Source organism: Pleurodeles waltl, chromosome 1_1 (genome assembly GCF_031143425.1).
Source record: "Pleurodeles waltl isolate 20211129_DDA chromosome 1_1, aPleWal1.hap1.20221129, whole genome shotgun sequence".
NCBI classification, from domain to species: Eukaryota; Metazoa; Chordata; class Amphibia; order Caudata; family Salamandridae; genus Pleurodeles; species Pleurodeles waltl.
In genome coordinates, this window is record NC_090436.1 from 210,755,083 (window position 1) to 210,770,501 (window position 15,419).

Here is a 15,419-nt window from a genome sequence, read left to right on the forward strand (position 1 = left end):
AGATGCCTGGAGATCTTATGGAAAAGATGCCAACAAGCCTTGGCAGCTGTAAAGGACGCAGTGCACAGGGGTACTGTCCTGCGTGGGAAGGCAAAGGCTTACCTCCATCAAGGTTGGACAGCTGAAAGAGAGCACCATCAGAACCTCTTCAGTCCACCCCCTGTGATGCAGGATCCACACAGCTCAGCAGGAGAGGGGATCCACGCAGCCGGTCATTGATGCTGTTGGTGCCTGCAGAAGCATGGGAGTGACTACTTCACCCCAAGGGAGATTCCTTCTTCCTTCTGATGTAGGCTGAAGGCGGGCTGTCCTCCGAGGATGCACGACTGGGGAAATGTTGCAGTTGCTGGAAGGGCCCGAAGATACAATGTTGCAGGAGGCGTCCTGCTTCTTTTTTGCAACTTGTAAGGTCCTCAAGAGTCCAGATGCAGTTTCTTCGGTCGGAAGTCGAAGTGGAGGTTGCCGAGGAATCCTGCTGGAGTCTTGAAATTCGAATCTGAAGAACCACCCAAGAGAGAGACCATAAATAGCCCTGAAAGAGGAATTAGTCACCTAGCTGGGTGACCACCTATCAGGAGGGAGCTTTGTCATCATCTGCTGGCACTGGCCACACAGATGCTTTCAAAGTTCCCTGCCAATCTGGAATCCAAGATGGCAAAACCCGGGGACCCTCTGGAGGAGCTCTGAGCACCACTCCTGGGGTGGTGATGACCGGGGAGTGGACACTCCCCTTTTCTTTGTCCAGTTTCATGCCAGAGCGGGGACTGCGGGTCCCTGAACCGGTGTGAGCTAGTTTATGTAAGGAGGACACCAAATGTGCCCTTTAAAGCATTGCCAGTGGCTTGGGGGGGCTGCCCCTCCCAAGCCTGTAACACCTATTTCCAAAGGGACAACATGTACACCCCTCTCCCAAAGGAAATCCTTTGTTCTGCCTTCCTGGGCTTGAGCTTCTCATGCAACAGGAGGACAGAAACCTGTCTGGGAGGTGGCAGCAGCTTGGGCTGCCTAGAAACCCTCAGAAGGCTGTAATAGCAATACCGGGGGTCCTCTAAGGAGCCCCCAGAGTGCATGGAATCATACAACCAATGCTTGCAAAAGCCTTGAGGTATGATTCCAACGTGTTTGACACCAAACATGCCTATGTTCGGAGTTACCCTTATTTAGCTGGACATAGATATTGACCTATGTCCAGTACACGCATAAAACGGTGTCCCCGCACTCACGAAGTCTGGGAAAATGGGCCTGGAGTTCGTGGGAGCACCTCTGCTAGTACAGGGGTGCCCTCACACACAGGTACTTTGTACCCTACTCTCAGGGCTAGAAGGCCTGCCATAGGGTTGACTTATAAGTGACTTGGTGCTGTGAAAAGTAGCAGTGAAAGGGTGCTATGGTAGTCCTGCAGAACCCTCTGCTTGGGCTCCCTATGGGTGGCAAAATATATGCTGCAGCACATGGGGATACCCTGGAACTCCAATGCCCTGGGTACCTAGGTACCATATACTAGGGACTTATAATGGGTCACCAGTGTGCCGATTGTGGATGAAATACAGAGTTTTGGGATAGAGAGCATAATCAGCCAGAAAAAGGGGGTAGCCATCCCACTAGAGAGGGTACTTTCCTACACTCATTATGATGACGATATCTACTTGTATTTTCAGGAGGCCAGTGGGCTAGATTTGGGACTGGATTCCTCATTGGACCCCCAACAGAGATAAGTGATTTATTTGCCGTAGTGAGTAAGCGTGCAGCTGCGGTCCTTGGTGTACATCTTTCATCTGTTGAAGTCAAAACGTATGTGCTTCTTCTGAGTTCTTACTCCCATTTATTGAAGTCCAACACCATTGAACAGTCAACTGGCTATGTGTCACAGACTGGCACCAAAGAATTAGACTTTCCCACACAGTACCCAACTCCTGAGAGTTTGGTGGTCCAGTTTTACAGCAGCAAGGAGAATCCTAACGTGTTGGGTGGATACAATCTGCTGGATTTTCTGGGGACATGGAGATGTCTCTAATGAATATACATTTTGGTGGGTCCCACCATTTTGACAAAAATGCTGGTTCTGCTCTCAAACACTTTCAAGAAAGCAGAGCCACAGCACATTCCTTGGGTCTTTCAATGCCAGTTTTGCCAGACATTTTGCCCCTTTTGCTGCAACTCCAGAGGGCTGGTGTATAAGCACCACCAGGCCCCACCACAGCGGTCACCACAGTTCTTTCATGGCTGTGGTTTGAGACTCATCTGACATCACGCAGGTCATCAGAGAAAATGCTGTGCTCTGCCCTTGCAGCATTAACCTTCAAGCTGCTTTAGTTTGCTATAAGTGACACATGACCACCATTTGGGAGACGAAGATCAGACATTTTCTCCCAGAGTGGCAGTTCTTCATAACCAACAGATGAGTCCTCTAGATTGTCTAGCAGGGCTGCGCCCTCCCATTCCTCATCCTTCCAAATCAGCTTCTGACATCTGAGCAGCTTTTAGAGGAACAACTTTCGATTTTGCTACAAGCGTTGCAAGCCCTACTGTGCAAAAGGGCCATTAAGAGGGCTCCAGCATCAAAAATAGGGCCCGGTTGTCACGTCCCCTATTTTCTTGGGATGAAGAAGGATGGAAGCCTTCACTCTATTTTAGATATCTGCCTTCTGCATGCCTTCTTGCAGAAGGACAAACTTAAAAAGCTCACACTGGCCCAGGTTCTCTCTACCCTGGATCTGGGCGACTGGATGGTTCCCCTGGACCTGCAGGATGCATGCTCTCATGTGCCAGTCCTGCAGTCCCATAGACGTTAACTGCATTTCAAGGTTTGCCAGGAGCATTTTCAGTTTGCTGTGCTCCCTTTCGGCCATACAAGCACCCCTAGAGTGTTCATGAAAATGATGGCAAGTGTCACCACCCATTTCTGGAGGTCGGGTATTTCAAGTTTTCCCTGCCTCAATGACTGGCTATTAAAAACGGGCTCACCAAAGTCAATCAAAGAACACTTGTAGGTGACTTCAAACCTCCTGACATCGTTTGTCTTCTTGATCAACTAGCCAAAATCTCATCTGACTCCTTCGCAGAGGCTCTCCTGTATTGGGGCCATTCTGAACATGATGTAGTTCAGTACCTTTCTTCCGCTGCAACAAATTAACAGCATTCGGGCAATGATTACGATGTTTCAGCCTCAGTCATGGATCTTGGTGAGAGTGGCAATGAAACATCTTGGACTGTTGACCTCATGCATCCTTCTTGTTCCCTAAGCCAGATGCCACATGTGGGTCATAAGTCTCAGTCCAGCAACCATTCACTTTATTTTTTCCGGACAAACTGGTCCTTCTGACAAAGGTGGCTTTCCTGCTGAAGGTAGTTACACCCTTCCTAATAGGGCAATCTATCATGTCACCACTCCATCTCACTCCTCAGGAGCAGCTCAAGAGGGCTCTTAGTTTTCATATCATTTGCACCAGAGACTATCAACAAGATGACCAGCTTTGTATGGGCTCTCTGGATCAAAGAAGGGGTAAATGTGGTGCAGAAGAGAACCATTTTGTGACAGTTTGGTCTATTCATAAAACAATCTATCATAGGCTGGCTAAGAAACAGACTCTATAAATGAAGGCACACGTCCCACCAATGTCCATTAACAGTCCATCTCCAAATTTTATTGCATGGTGCTCTTCTCTTCACAGCATAGCTTCCAATTGGGATCTGCTATTATCACCAACCAATCTTGCCAACACGTGTTTCGGCTGGGAAATCTCCCATAGACTTCATCAGGGCTGCAATTACATATAAGATATTACATAATATAATATATCCTGATACCCTAGTGACAATTGATACACCTCTGTGAACCTTGGGGAAATCGATACATATTATACAACAATTTCCTTATCCTCCCAGTGAATTAAGTGGTCATCCAACTGAATATATTTATATCCAGACTAGTACATAACTGCACTTATCTTGCATCAATTTAAACCATTAATAAAACATGTTCCCCCTGTGTATATGCACACACGTGTGAGACTCCACTATATAGTCAATTCTTATATCTCAATAAAGTTTATTGTAGAACTAATCCTCATTAGATACCTGTAATCCAATCTGTAATCCACCAGAGTGTTACCCACTAGTAATTCAAATGTACACCTTTCTTCCTCATGTAAATATACTCGTTTTCATATCACATAGATTCCTTCCACAATTGTTGAAATCGCAATTATCAATATCATTTTGTTAAGTACCCGCGTTATTAAATTCCCCAATCTCATCACATTGTGCCCTCAGTCACTGCAGTTATATCCGGTAATATTACGCACTATAATATTAATCTCAGTCCCTCTTTCACCTGTCCCCACACCAAGTGCCTAATTGTACTCTTCATTTCTTTAATTACCCTATTGCATATTACCATCCACATATAACTTCCTCCACGGTTTCTTACTTGTACTACATATTATTATTTTGTCACTCTCCAAAATATCGTACTGCTCGTATCGCCAGCGCCAGTCCCATGCCGGAAGATAATTAGCCTGCTTAACTCTCTCAAGTCGCTTACCCGCCTTGTTGGTGTGAATCCGCGAGTACGCTTCTTAGTTTCGACAGGAGAACGCTTCCAAGTATCCAACCAGTCCATACTCACCCTCTTCTATTTAAATATCCTCCTTAACGCAAGCGACGTTAACCGCACTTCCTCTCCTGGTAATAAGTCCTATTTCTATGTCATCTGTTCACTATTCCTTAAGCTATAGACATAAACATAAACATAGACATAGACATAAAAAGGAGACTGCTTTGCCATACCAACTCTAACTATATTGTGTTCACCCAGTATTTTAATGACCCATTATTTTACATTAAATTACAGAAGTTATTCTAATAATACACAAACTTATTTAATTCTTACTTTATATCCATCCTATATTAATTATCCTCATTATAATATAACTCCTGGCCACTTCCCAAATCCTCTAGAGTTCTACATGTCAATAGTTGAGTCATTAGCATGTGTGTGCAAGTACCTATACAAATCTTACCCATCAAAGTTTCATCATTCATGTCAAAATTATATACAAATTAATCGAATCAAACCATTATTCATACTGAACATTAGGAAACATCGACTTCACGACCCAATCAACTATCTGTTTTTATGTTCCTAAAAAATATTCCAATTTGTGGTCCGTGTTCAATCCCTCTTCAACAGCTTGTAGCTTCATGATCCATAGGGACTCCCTTCGTCTTAAATATAATTCCTAAGAAATAGCCCCAGATGGTTTGCACACTCATTCTACCAGAGCAAAGGGTGCTGCCCCTGCAGTGGTGTGCACTGTGCAAGTGATTGATATCTGCCATGCTGATATGTGGGCTTCCTGTCACATGTCACTAAGCATTACTGCCTGGATAACCAATCCCAGTGAGACGGACATTTCACCCGATCTGTTGTGCAGGATTTCCTAGTTTGAGTCATTCCACAGACCTACAAGCTGAGGAAATACTGCTTTGATATCTAATTACAACATGAGGAATCTGCATTTATAAGTCTTTATCAGAAGAGCAAGCTGCTTACCTTCGGGAATGCTTTTTCTAGAAAAGACTAACTGCAGATTCTTCACTGACCCAACCTCCTTCCCGTTCGGTGGAAAGGATTCACACAATCCATTACGAAGATCCCAAAACTGAAACACCTGCATACTGCCCTTTCGATTTCAATTGCTCCATGTCCAACAGTGTGCATAGGGATCAGAAAGAAACTGACAACAATGTCCAGAGTTGGTGGTCTAAAAGTAGCGCTGATGTCACATCCGGAATCGATGAACTCGATTTGGAGCTAAACAATATTACTACACAACGCATGAGGGAATTTCTATGACAATTTCCAGATCAAAGCCTGATGAAATTCAGAAGGTTAGGAATCTGCAGTTAGATAGAGTCTGTACCTGAAAAGGCATTACTGAAGATAAGTAACTTGTTCTTTAAAACTCAAAAAATTGGCCAGAAAAAAAAACTTTTGATGGCCCCTTTATAGCTCACTTTCCATCTAAATTCTTTCAAGCTTTTTGGGATGCTCACCTCCTGCACCCATAGTTCCAGCACCACGTATTGTTTTGTAATGATGTATGCTATATGAGGAGCATTAGCTATTGCAAAATGGGCATCAGTAAGCATGAGGAACAGGGTGTGACATGAGTGCTTGTGGGTCATCAGGTTCTGGATGTTGGCTAAAGGGGTAGGGGGGCTGTGGATGTGTTGAACTGGTAGTGAGCTGCGGGAAACTGGTGTGTTCTGGTAGGTATGACGCAGGTGTTGTGAAAGGAGTACCTCAAAGGCAAAAGTTCTGGTTGCAGACTCTTCCTGGCCCAAACACCAGTTGCTAGCGAAATAGCTTGGCTGTGATTTGCTGGTAGAACTCTAATTCTTCCAGAGCTACCCCAGCCATGCCTCTAAAATCGATAATTGCTAGTAAATGGAGCATGTAAACGTAACACCTTCCATTTATAGTGCTTGAAATTCCTAAATGAAAGTATAAGTGTTCAAAGTACTGGGTCTACATAAAAATCACTTTCAAACCATTGCAGCTGTAGTAAACATGTTTTTTTATAATGTTCAAAGTACTAGCTGCAACTATTGGTTTATTGCACGGAGTGAAGAGAATAACTTCACTTGCCAAACTGCAAAGAGACCAGGGGCCAGACCCATGCAACTTAACTCATATTTAGCCCATGATGTAATAACCAAATTGTGCCTGCCCTCAGGTAAATCCATTGGATCTTTGTTAAACAGATAATTAAATGCAAAACCATTTCCATCATACCCTAGTCAGTCCAGTCACTCCCCAGTCACCCAACCTAACACATTTGGTCTTCCAACTTCCAGTGCAAGAACTGCATTCCTGAACTTAATGGCTACCTACTTGCATATGCCTAGTATTTGGGAGATCACTCCATGTACATTGATGTGTTCTATAGAATGTCCCTCTCACTCCTCAGGTACCCTCATCTCAAAAAACTCTTTTTTTCTCCTCACCTTCTACAAGAAGTCAATTCTAACTCTGCTCCTGTATGGCAGCCATTTCCCCAGGCCACACTGTCAGTCCCTGAGATGTGAGATTATTTGTTGAGGAGGTGCACATCATATTGTACTTGCAGTGGCTGGCCCATTGTCATTCTGCACATGACAATGAGCCGTCTGGCTTCGCTAATACAGTCAGACTAACTCTTTAAGGCTGCAGCAGACTTTTGAGTTGTGCACTAGCAGCCAAGCCAGCCTAAGCAAAGAGCCCAGTTTGCCTACATTAATGAAAACAAATAATTTCACCAACTGGCCCGGCCATAGGCCCGTTGTTCAAGTGTGGATTTTCCACCTTTCCTACTTGAGCCTAGCCCCAGCCATGGGCCTCATAGCACGTTAGTTTTGCAGGGTGTGCTACTTTTTAATGTCACATTGCAGAACACTTTGCACACACAGAAACATAATGAAAGGTTATGGGTACTCAGGGACTATTAGACAAAGAACACATATTTTGGTGTTTCAATACAAAAACCACCTGCTCTAAACCAGTCCCTTTTTAAAAGACAGAGCAATGCTGACTGGATAGGGTGTCAGTTGGGTATTAGTAATGCAACACATTATATTGAGTTCCAGTACCTTTTTTGCCTCCTAGAGTAAGCTTTGACTGCTTGTAATTGCCACCTTTGAAGAGACACATTTCTAAAATGAATAACTCTTAACCAAATGAAATTGTCAGTTCTTGAACAGCAATCATAAACAATAGTGTCCTTCACAGATGCTGCTTAGACACTAATTGCCCCTGACCAAAGAAAAGATCACTCAATATACTTCTGCTTTTTTTCTTTAACATAAAAACACTTGAGAAAAAAGTAGCAAAGAAATGTCAGAAGATGCTCCAAAGTTTTGAGCCTGCTGAAGATTATTTGTGAAGAGCAACAACCACAGCATTTTTAGGTTTTTACATTGGTATTAACCAATAACAAGGCAAGCTAGATACTGCAAAGGGAGGTCAGGGGAGGAGTTATGGTCTATGGCTCTCCGGTCAGGACATGTTCAGGAAAAGGTCCCACTGGGGTGAGATATAATAGAAGGGTCAAGAGGAGCAGCAATACAGTACCCAGAGAGCAGGCTGAAATTCAGCAGAATCATTGAGGACTGTTGAAGATCACAACCCTTTGTGAAGGATTACACATGCATCTCAAAACTAAGGCAACTTATTTTATTTTTTTTACATGGAAAATAAAGAGGTATGGAATTGAAAAATTCAGCAGGAGGCTCAACAGACTTAGAAGCACAGACTGGTCCAAGGGCATTTTTACCTATTCTCCAGCCTCAATTTGTGCTGATTCTGCCCACTTTCATCCACCTCTTCCTTCCATGCCCTACTTTTCCCCGAATCTCATGCCCAGCCTATTACCTACTTGTAAGAAATTGTGTTACTGATTGAAGGGGGTCAAACCCTACTCAAGCAGCAACCACAATCCTTGTCAGGGTGAAGTCACAGAAAACCCCAAGGTAAACTTTGCTCAACCCTCTTGTATCTTGGCACAGAGCTGTCAGGTTTAACTTAAGAGGCAATGTATAAAGTGTTTATGCAGCAATTCACAGAGCAGTAAGTGAAAACACATCACAAGAACAATCACATACCAATTTAGAAAAATATTGTAAATTGTAATAAATGAAACAAGATCAAAATAACAAAAATCCAATTGGTAGAACCAGGGATTTGCAAGTTTACAGATTTCAGTGAATGTAATGCAAAAAAGCACAAAGTTCCAACAGTGGTTATTTGGTTCTGACAGTCCGGGACAAAGTCATAAGTTCAGGACAAGTGTGGGCTGGCTAAAGGGACCCAGTTAGGCTATCTAAACAAGAGTACCTTAAATCCCTGTTGCGTAGTGTTGTAAGGTCCTGCGTTGAGGATGCTCCAGACTGCTGAGACGATGTGATGTCCTGGTTCAGGGGACCAGTAATGCAAGGCTGTGCATCATCGTCGAGGAGGCTGTCAATGAAGGGGCCTGCGATGCAAAGTCCTGTGTCGAGGATGCATTGTGCACTGGCTGGTTCTGGAGAACCTGCAGGGCTTGTGATGCGGAGTCCTGCATCATCATCGATGCTGCTGTTGATGAGAGGCTTTAGATGCAAGGGCCTGCATCTAGAATGTGTCATGCAGTGGTGGTTCCAATGAGGCTGCATGCTGCAAGTGTGATGCAAAGTCCTTGTAATGGGAAAGTCGACGCAGCAGAGGCTATGCGTCCACTGTGCTCAGGGTTGCACAGTGAAGGAGATGTGTTGATTCTTCTGGGTCCATGGATAGGATGCAGAGCACCTTCAGGCCCACTTCAAAGGATCCAGGACTGGCGTGGCACTACCTGGCAGGGCAAGACTCACAGTTGCTGAGTCCCGGTGCTGGTTACAAGAGATTAACCCCTCGAGTCACTCTGATGGTCCTGAGTACAGGTTGCAGGTCCTTCTCACCCAGGCAAAGAGGCAGCACAACAGGTCAGCAGTCCTTGAAGGCAGCAGTCCAGCAGAGTGGAAGTCCTTTCAGCAGCACATCAGTCCTTCTTCCTGGTAGAGTCTTCCACAGGCCCAGAAGTGTTCTGATTTACCACTGGTTAGAAGAGGTAAAGTGCATAGAATCTGATGGCCAACAGAAACGAAATCAGAAAAATATGGATAAGTAAACCAAAAAGTTTGGTGGCAGACCACCACAAGGCTGACAGCCTTTCTGGTTTAGCCCCCTCCTATATACACATCTCTTCTCCATACACTGCCCTTTACTATTCTTCTCCCCTAGCCTCTTACCTTGTTTCATCTGTTGTCTTCCATTACATCAACCTCTCCCATTCCACCCTTCCACTCTCTGAAATATTTAAACATTACTCCCTTTTGCTTCCTATTACAGGTATATGAGCCACTGAAAACTCAAGCCAGAGGCCTGGCTCTGCTCAGCTCAAGGTGCTCTTGGAACGTCAATCCCAAAATGAGCAGAGATTTCACATGAGTAGATATGGCCTAGTGGCTACAGCTGCCCACCATGCAATATGGAGAGCCAAGCTTGGTTTCTGGCCTCGGCTCAGCATCCTGTGAACCCAGGCAAATCTGTGCAGCAGAAAAGTCAATGTGGTCTTTGTTGTGAAGCGCTCTTATGTCAATTGGCAAAGCTTGTGCAATGTAAAACTGGCAAATATTCAATGTGGACCATGCCTGTCACCCATGCTCTAGTCTCATCCTCCAAGAATTATTGTTAAAGCAGTAAGCTTTAATGACAGCTTTCCTGCCTGACAAAATTGTGTGATCCTAGGCAAATGCCTTATTTCACCAACCTCCATTCTGTCCACTATCACACGTCCGAGCACTTTCAAATAATGATTCAGGGAGTTGGGTGTACAGACACCTGCGCTGATTGCTGTAAAAGTCCATATTTTGCTCCCTTTAATGAGAATCTATCACGCATAAAGGGTGCATGAACCCTGACATGCCTCTTAGTCAGGGCCAGTGGAATTTTATGATTTTGCTGTTGCTGCGTTTTCGGCATAATTGTGGATTATGGATCAGTTTTATTTGTCACATAATTCATCTGCTGCATAATCTGCAGCTTTTAATAAAAACTCAATTTTGTTTTTTGCTCCAACTGATCAAACTTTACTAAAAACACAGCAACACATGTTACTGTGTAGTGGAAAGCCTTCACAAAGGTAGACTGCCACCTTTCTGTTGCATATTGCTGTATTTGATTGTCATACTGGTACTAATAAGATCAAACATTTGCGTAGATATAACAACATGGGGAAAATGACAAAACAATGAGGTGATATCACAAAATGTGCCACATTATGCCACATAATTTGCTGTTTCTTGCCACATAATTTATTAAACCCTGCAGCTTGATTTAGTCCTTTCCTGGTGCATAATTCTAGTGGCCCTACTCTTAGATCACTAATACCAATATCATCAGGGCAGGGCTGGAATGTTTCTTAGTTAATGTTTAAAAACTCTCACTTTTACTAAATACATCTCAATGCAGGGATATTATCCATCGTACTACGGTAAAATGCTTCTGTGTGTTAAAGAAATGTGTTTCTTTGCTTTTTGGAATTTTGAGGAGCCCTACAAGCCCTTCCTATTAATTTTTTGACTTGCCCACCTCTACATGCTATTCCTCATTTCCCATTTTTCCCTACATTCTAAGTGAGTAGTGCCCATTGGAGATGGGACATGATTATTTATTTTGTTGTGCGCTCTGCAGGACACCTTGCTTGTTATTCTGGCAGGGCCTGGGTCACTTCACACTGAAGGGCACTCCAAGTAGCGATATATTTGCCTGCAGATGCAGCGATTAGGTTTCTAGAACCCTTTTTGCCCATGGATGTGAGGCCCATGGGATAGGGCCAGGGACGGACTGGATAACAAAATCGGCCTAGGTGCCAAAATAAATGTTGCCTCCTTTAGCGAACCAGATAACTAACTAAAAGTAGCACACATTTGCATATCAGACCAGTTTTGAACTGATAAAGACACGTATGGGTATTTTGCAAGATATGGGGACTGACTGCATTTGTGTTTGCAGCTGACAATATTTGAGGTAATATGAGGAAAACCAAAATTAAAAACCGCCCTAACTGTCCATAAGATAAACCCACAAACTGTTAAAAAAAAAAATGGCCTGTACACTGATCTGTAAGACGCGCCTGTCGGACACTGCCTGCCAGAGGGAGAAGCATGCCCGACCCCGGAGGTGGACTCCTCCCTTCGGCCTACCAGACATACACGACTGCTGCTCTGTGGGCCTTGTAACACTGGGATATTTTTTGAAGGTAGTGCTCTGTGCGGGTCGTCTGGTTTTGACCTGGGGTGGGCCCTGTGCAGCTGCCTGTGCCCAGCACTGGCCCCGATGTGCACATAAAGTGGTGGAGCACGCCCTAGACTTGGGTCCATCAGTGCTTGCACAGCACTGAGCGCTAGCTCCTATGAGCCACGACTTGCAGCAGAATAGTCTCTTCTGTTTCAGGAGTAGGCACCCTTTGCCACTTTTACCTGACTCTCTATGGGTGATCCTACACATGTCAGCCTTATAGCTTCTTGGAGGGTGATGTGCCTGCGTAAAATGCTGTGGTTTCTGTGCCTGCAGATGGCAGTCAAGGGTGGCGACGGGGCAAAATGGCAGGGTGGTGGGGGGAGCAAAACGAAAGCAATACATTTTTTTTCCAAAAACGTACCTTGTCCCCGCCTGCCTTGCGGCCAATCCTGACACTGCTGTCATGCTGCTGGCTCTGACTTTTTACTCCCAGGCAGAAGGGGAGCATGTGCCTGCTCTCTTCAACCTGGCAACAGAGTGCCACATTGGAGAGAGCTCAGTGCGCATGTGTGTTTGCCCGATGTTTATTGTCGTTTTATTTTTTATGTTTTACAGCTGCTGCTTCTGGCAAGGGGTGATGCTCCTCCACCATAGGGGAGGAGCCGCCGCTGGCAGATGGACTCCTATGATTCCTGACAGTGCTCACTCTATTGAGGCAAGCCCAGATGTAACAGGCAAAATACTGTCACTCATGATGACTGACACCACAGTAAAGATTGGTTAGCCTCTGGGTTTATCCAAAATATTCATGACACTGCCTAGAAAGGGACGGCTGAAGGGAGTTGGCCCTTTGCTCCACTCTTTGCATCCTCTGGTGGGGTGATTCAAAATGTGAATGACACATCAACAACTCAATAAATTGAGGAGGATTACCACAAGCCCTTCTCTATTTGCTATTATTTGTTATTTACATGAACTGTAGCAAAGCGGGACTTAAAAAGGGCATGTGTTCACTATATAAATATTGGAAGTGGTGCAAATAAGTTATATGGGGCCAGATGCAGGAAACTATTTGCGAGTCGCAAACGGCAAAAAATGCCGTTTGCGAGTCGCAAATTCCAGTTTCCAATGCAGAAATGCATATTGCGAGTCAGGACCGACTCGCAATATGCATTTCAGAATCACAACTAGGAAGGGGTGTTCCCTTCCTATTTGCGATTCGGAGTGGTATACAATACCATTTGCGACCGCATGTGCGGTCGCAAAGGGTGTCGCAGTTACCATCCACTTGAAGTGGATGGTAACCCACTCGCAAATTGGAAGGGGTCCCCATGGGACCCCTTCCACTTTGTGAATGGACCCAAAACTATTTTTTTAGGGCAGGTAGTGGTCCAAGGGACCACTACCTGCCCTGAAAAAATACCGAAACTAAAGGTTTCGTTTTTTTTTTTTAAGTGCAGCTCGTTTTCCTTTAAGGAAAACGGGCTACACTTTAAAAAAAAAAAAACTGCTTTAATTAAAAGCAGTCACGAACATGGAGGTCTGCTGACTACAGCAGGCCTCCATGTTTGCGAGTGCCTAGACTCGCTATGGGGCCGCAATTTGCGACCCACCTCATTAATATTAATGAGGTGGGTCATTGCGACCCCATAGCGACTCGCAGACGTTGTCTGAGAAACAGTTCTGCATACCAATTTGCGAGTTGCAAATTGCGAGTCGCAGGGACTCGCAATTTGCAAGTCGCAAATTGCCTTTTTGCTACATCTGGCCCTTAATGTCACATTGCAAAAGAGCAGATTTTTTAAAATTAAAACTAAGAAATAAAGACATCCATACAAGATACCAGGACTTAGCTAGTGAGATGGCTAGTTAAGTTGGGTGACTGGGCGAGCTAAACCACAAGGCTCCCAAACCGTCTCACAGAGTCCTTTGGTAAAGCACTCTTTTTTACCTGGCATCGCGGTGGTGTCTGAGGAACATGCGATGGGATATTCATCTTGGCACCCTGTCAACCTGTAAGCTTTCGTGATCCTGTAAGGGTTCATAATGGATGGTGCACAGCAGCAGTTTCATCAATTTGCTGTCACAACGGATACACATCTAAAACTGCAGCTTCTGCTCCCATCCTTTGATAGAAATAATGTACACAATTGGGTTGTGGAACCAGTGGTTGAAAAAATGTAGTTATTGTTAGTGAAGAATATTGTTTTATTGTGGATCACAACGCTAATGTGGGGTTAGCAGTGATATTTTTATAGGGAACGTTAAGAAAATACGGGTACCGAATAACTATGTCACAATATCAAGTACAAAATATTGTCTAAAACAGCATTATGAACGTTAATCTACTTAATCATTATTACTATTACTATCAAAATAAAAAATCACCACAGATTCATATTATATATGTCAATCTTCAAGCTAGATATAAGTAAGCATAGATGCACTATTGTTAATTCCGCATCCACATACCAAGAAGACACATACATATGTATATATATATGTGTGTTTACATACATATATATGGTTTAAGAATAGTACATCTGCACTTACATGTATGCCCTTACCTTCAAAATATTGTGTTAGTCGATGCTACAATATTTTTAGAAAGCAATATTTAAAAAACAGTGTTCTGCTAACACACCCTTTTTAGTTGTGCTGAATAATGAAACAGTATATTATAACATATTAATTATATTTGACAGATCCATTCTACCTACACATTGTATCATCTTTCTTAGAATGTGGGTGGCAAGCCGCTTCTGCATTTCTAGCTTGCATCTTGTTTTCTGTTCCTCAACACTTTCTATAATCTCTTGGTTGCTGTTTCCTTCTTTGTATAACACGTGTAATGTTCATTCTTTCTTTTTTGAAGTTTTTCTTTACATTGTTTGCTGATCGAAGGAACAGCCCGCCGCAGCTGAAGTACACTGAAATGTTGCTGTACTTTGCTTGTCATCCTGACCCCGTTGAAGGCTTTTATCGAGCTTTTAGTGTTGTGACTGGAAAGCCAATTATCAAGAAGAAAAAAAAGAATGCAGACTTACTCAAGGTACGTTTATATACACCACAGATGCAATGCAAAAGCTGTATAATTTACTATTTGCTTATTTGATAACTGGGGGCCAGATGTAGGAACCGGTTTGCATGTCGCAAACTGCAAAAAACGCAGTTTGCGACATGCAAAACGGCCATCGCGATGCTGATTCACATTTTACGAGTCTGTACCGACTCGCAAAATGTGAATCCGACTCGCTAATAGGAAGGGGTGTTCCCTTCCTATTTGCGACTCGCACCGCGATGTAGAATTGCTTTGTGACTGCGAAAGCGGTCGCAAAGCAATTTGCAGTTAACACCTACTTGAAGTGGGTGGTAACTCATTCGCAAATGTCACTGAAAATATTTTTTTCAGAGCAGGCAGTGGTCGAATGGACCACTGCCTACTCTGACAAAATGAAACCAAATGGTTTCATTATTTTTTTGAATTGCAACTCTTTTCCATTTTATGGAAAACGTGCTGCAATAAAAAATAAAAAAAACAGCTTTATTAAAAAAGCAGTCACAGACATGGAGGTCTGCTGTCTCCAGCAGGCCACCATCCCTGTGAGTGCAGGGACTCGCT

General features: G+C 43.8%; 1 protein-coding gene across 2 annotated transcripts in view; it reads left to right on the forward strand.

The window, feature by feature from the left end:
• The window catches only part of SPEF2 (sperm flagellar 2), a 736,330-nt gene that overhangs the window by 667,147 nt on the left and 53,764 nt on the right, over positions 1 to 15,419 (forward strand). For both annotated transcript variants that reach the window (XM_069220893.1, XM_069220901.1), the window contains one exon: positions 14,673 to 14,849. In XM_069220893.1, coding sequence (XP_069076994.1) covers positions 14,673 to 14,849 — 177 coding nt within the window. The remainder of the gene's footprint in view (positions 1 to 14,672; positions 14,850 to 15,419) is intronic.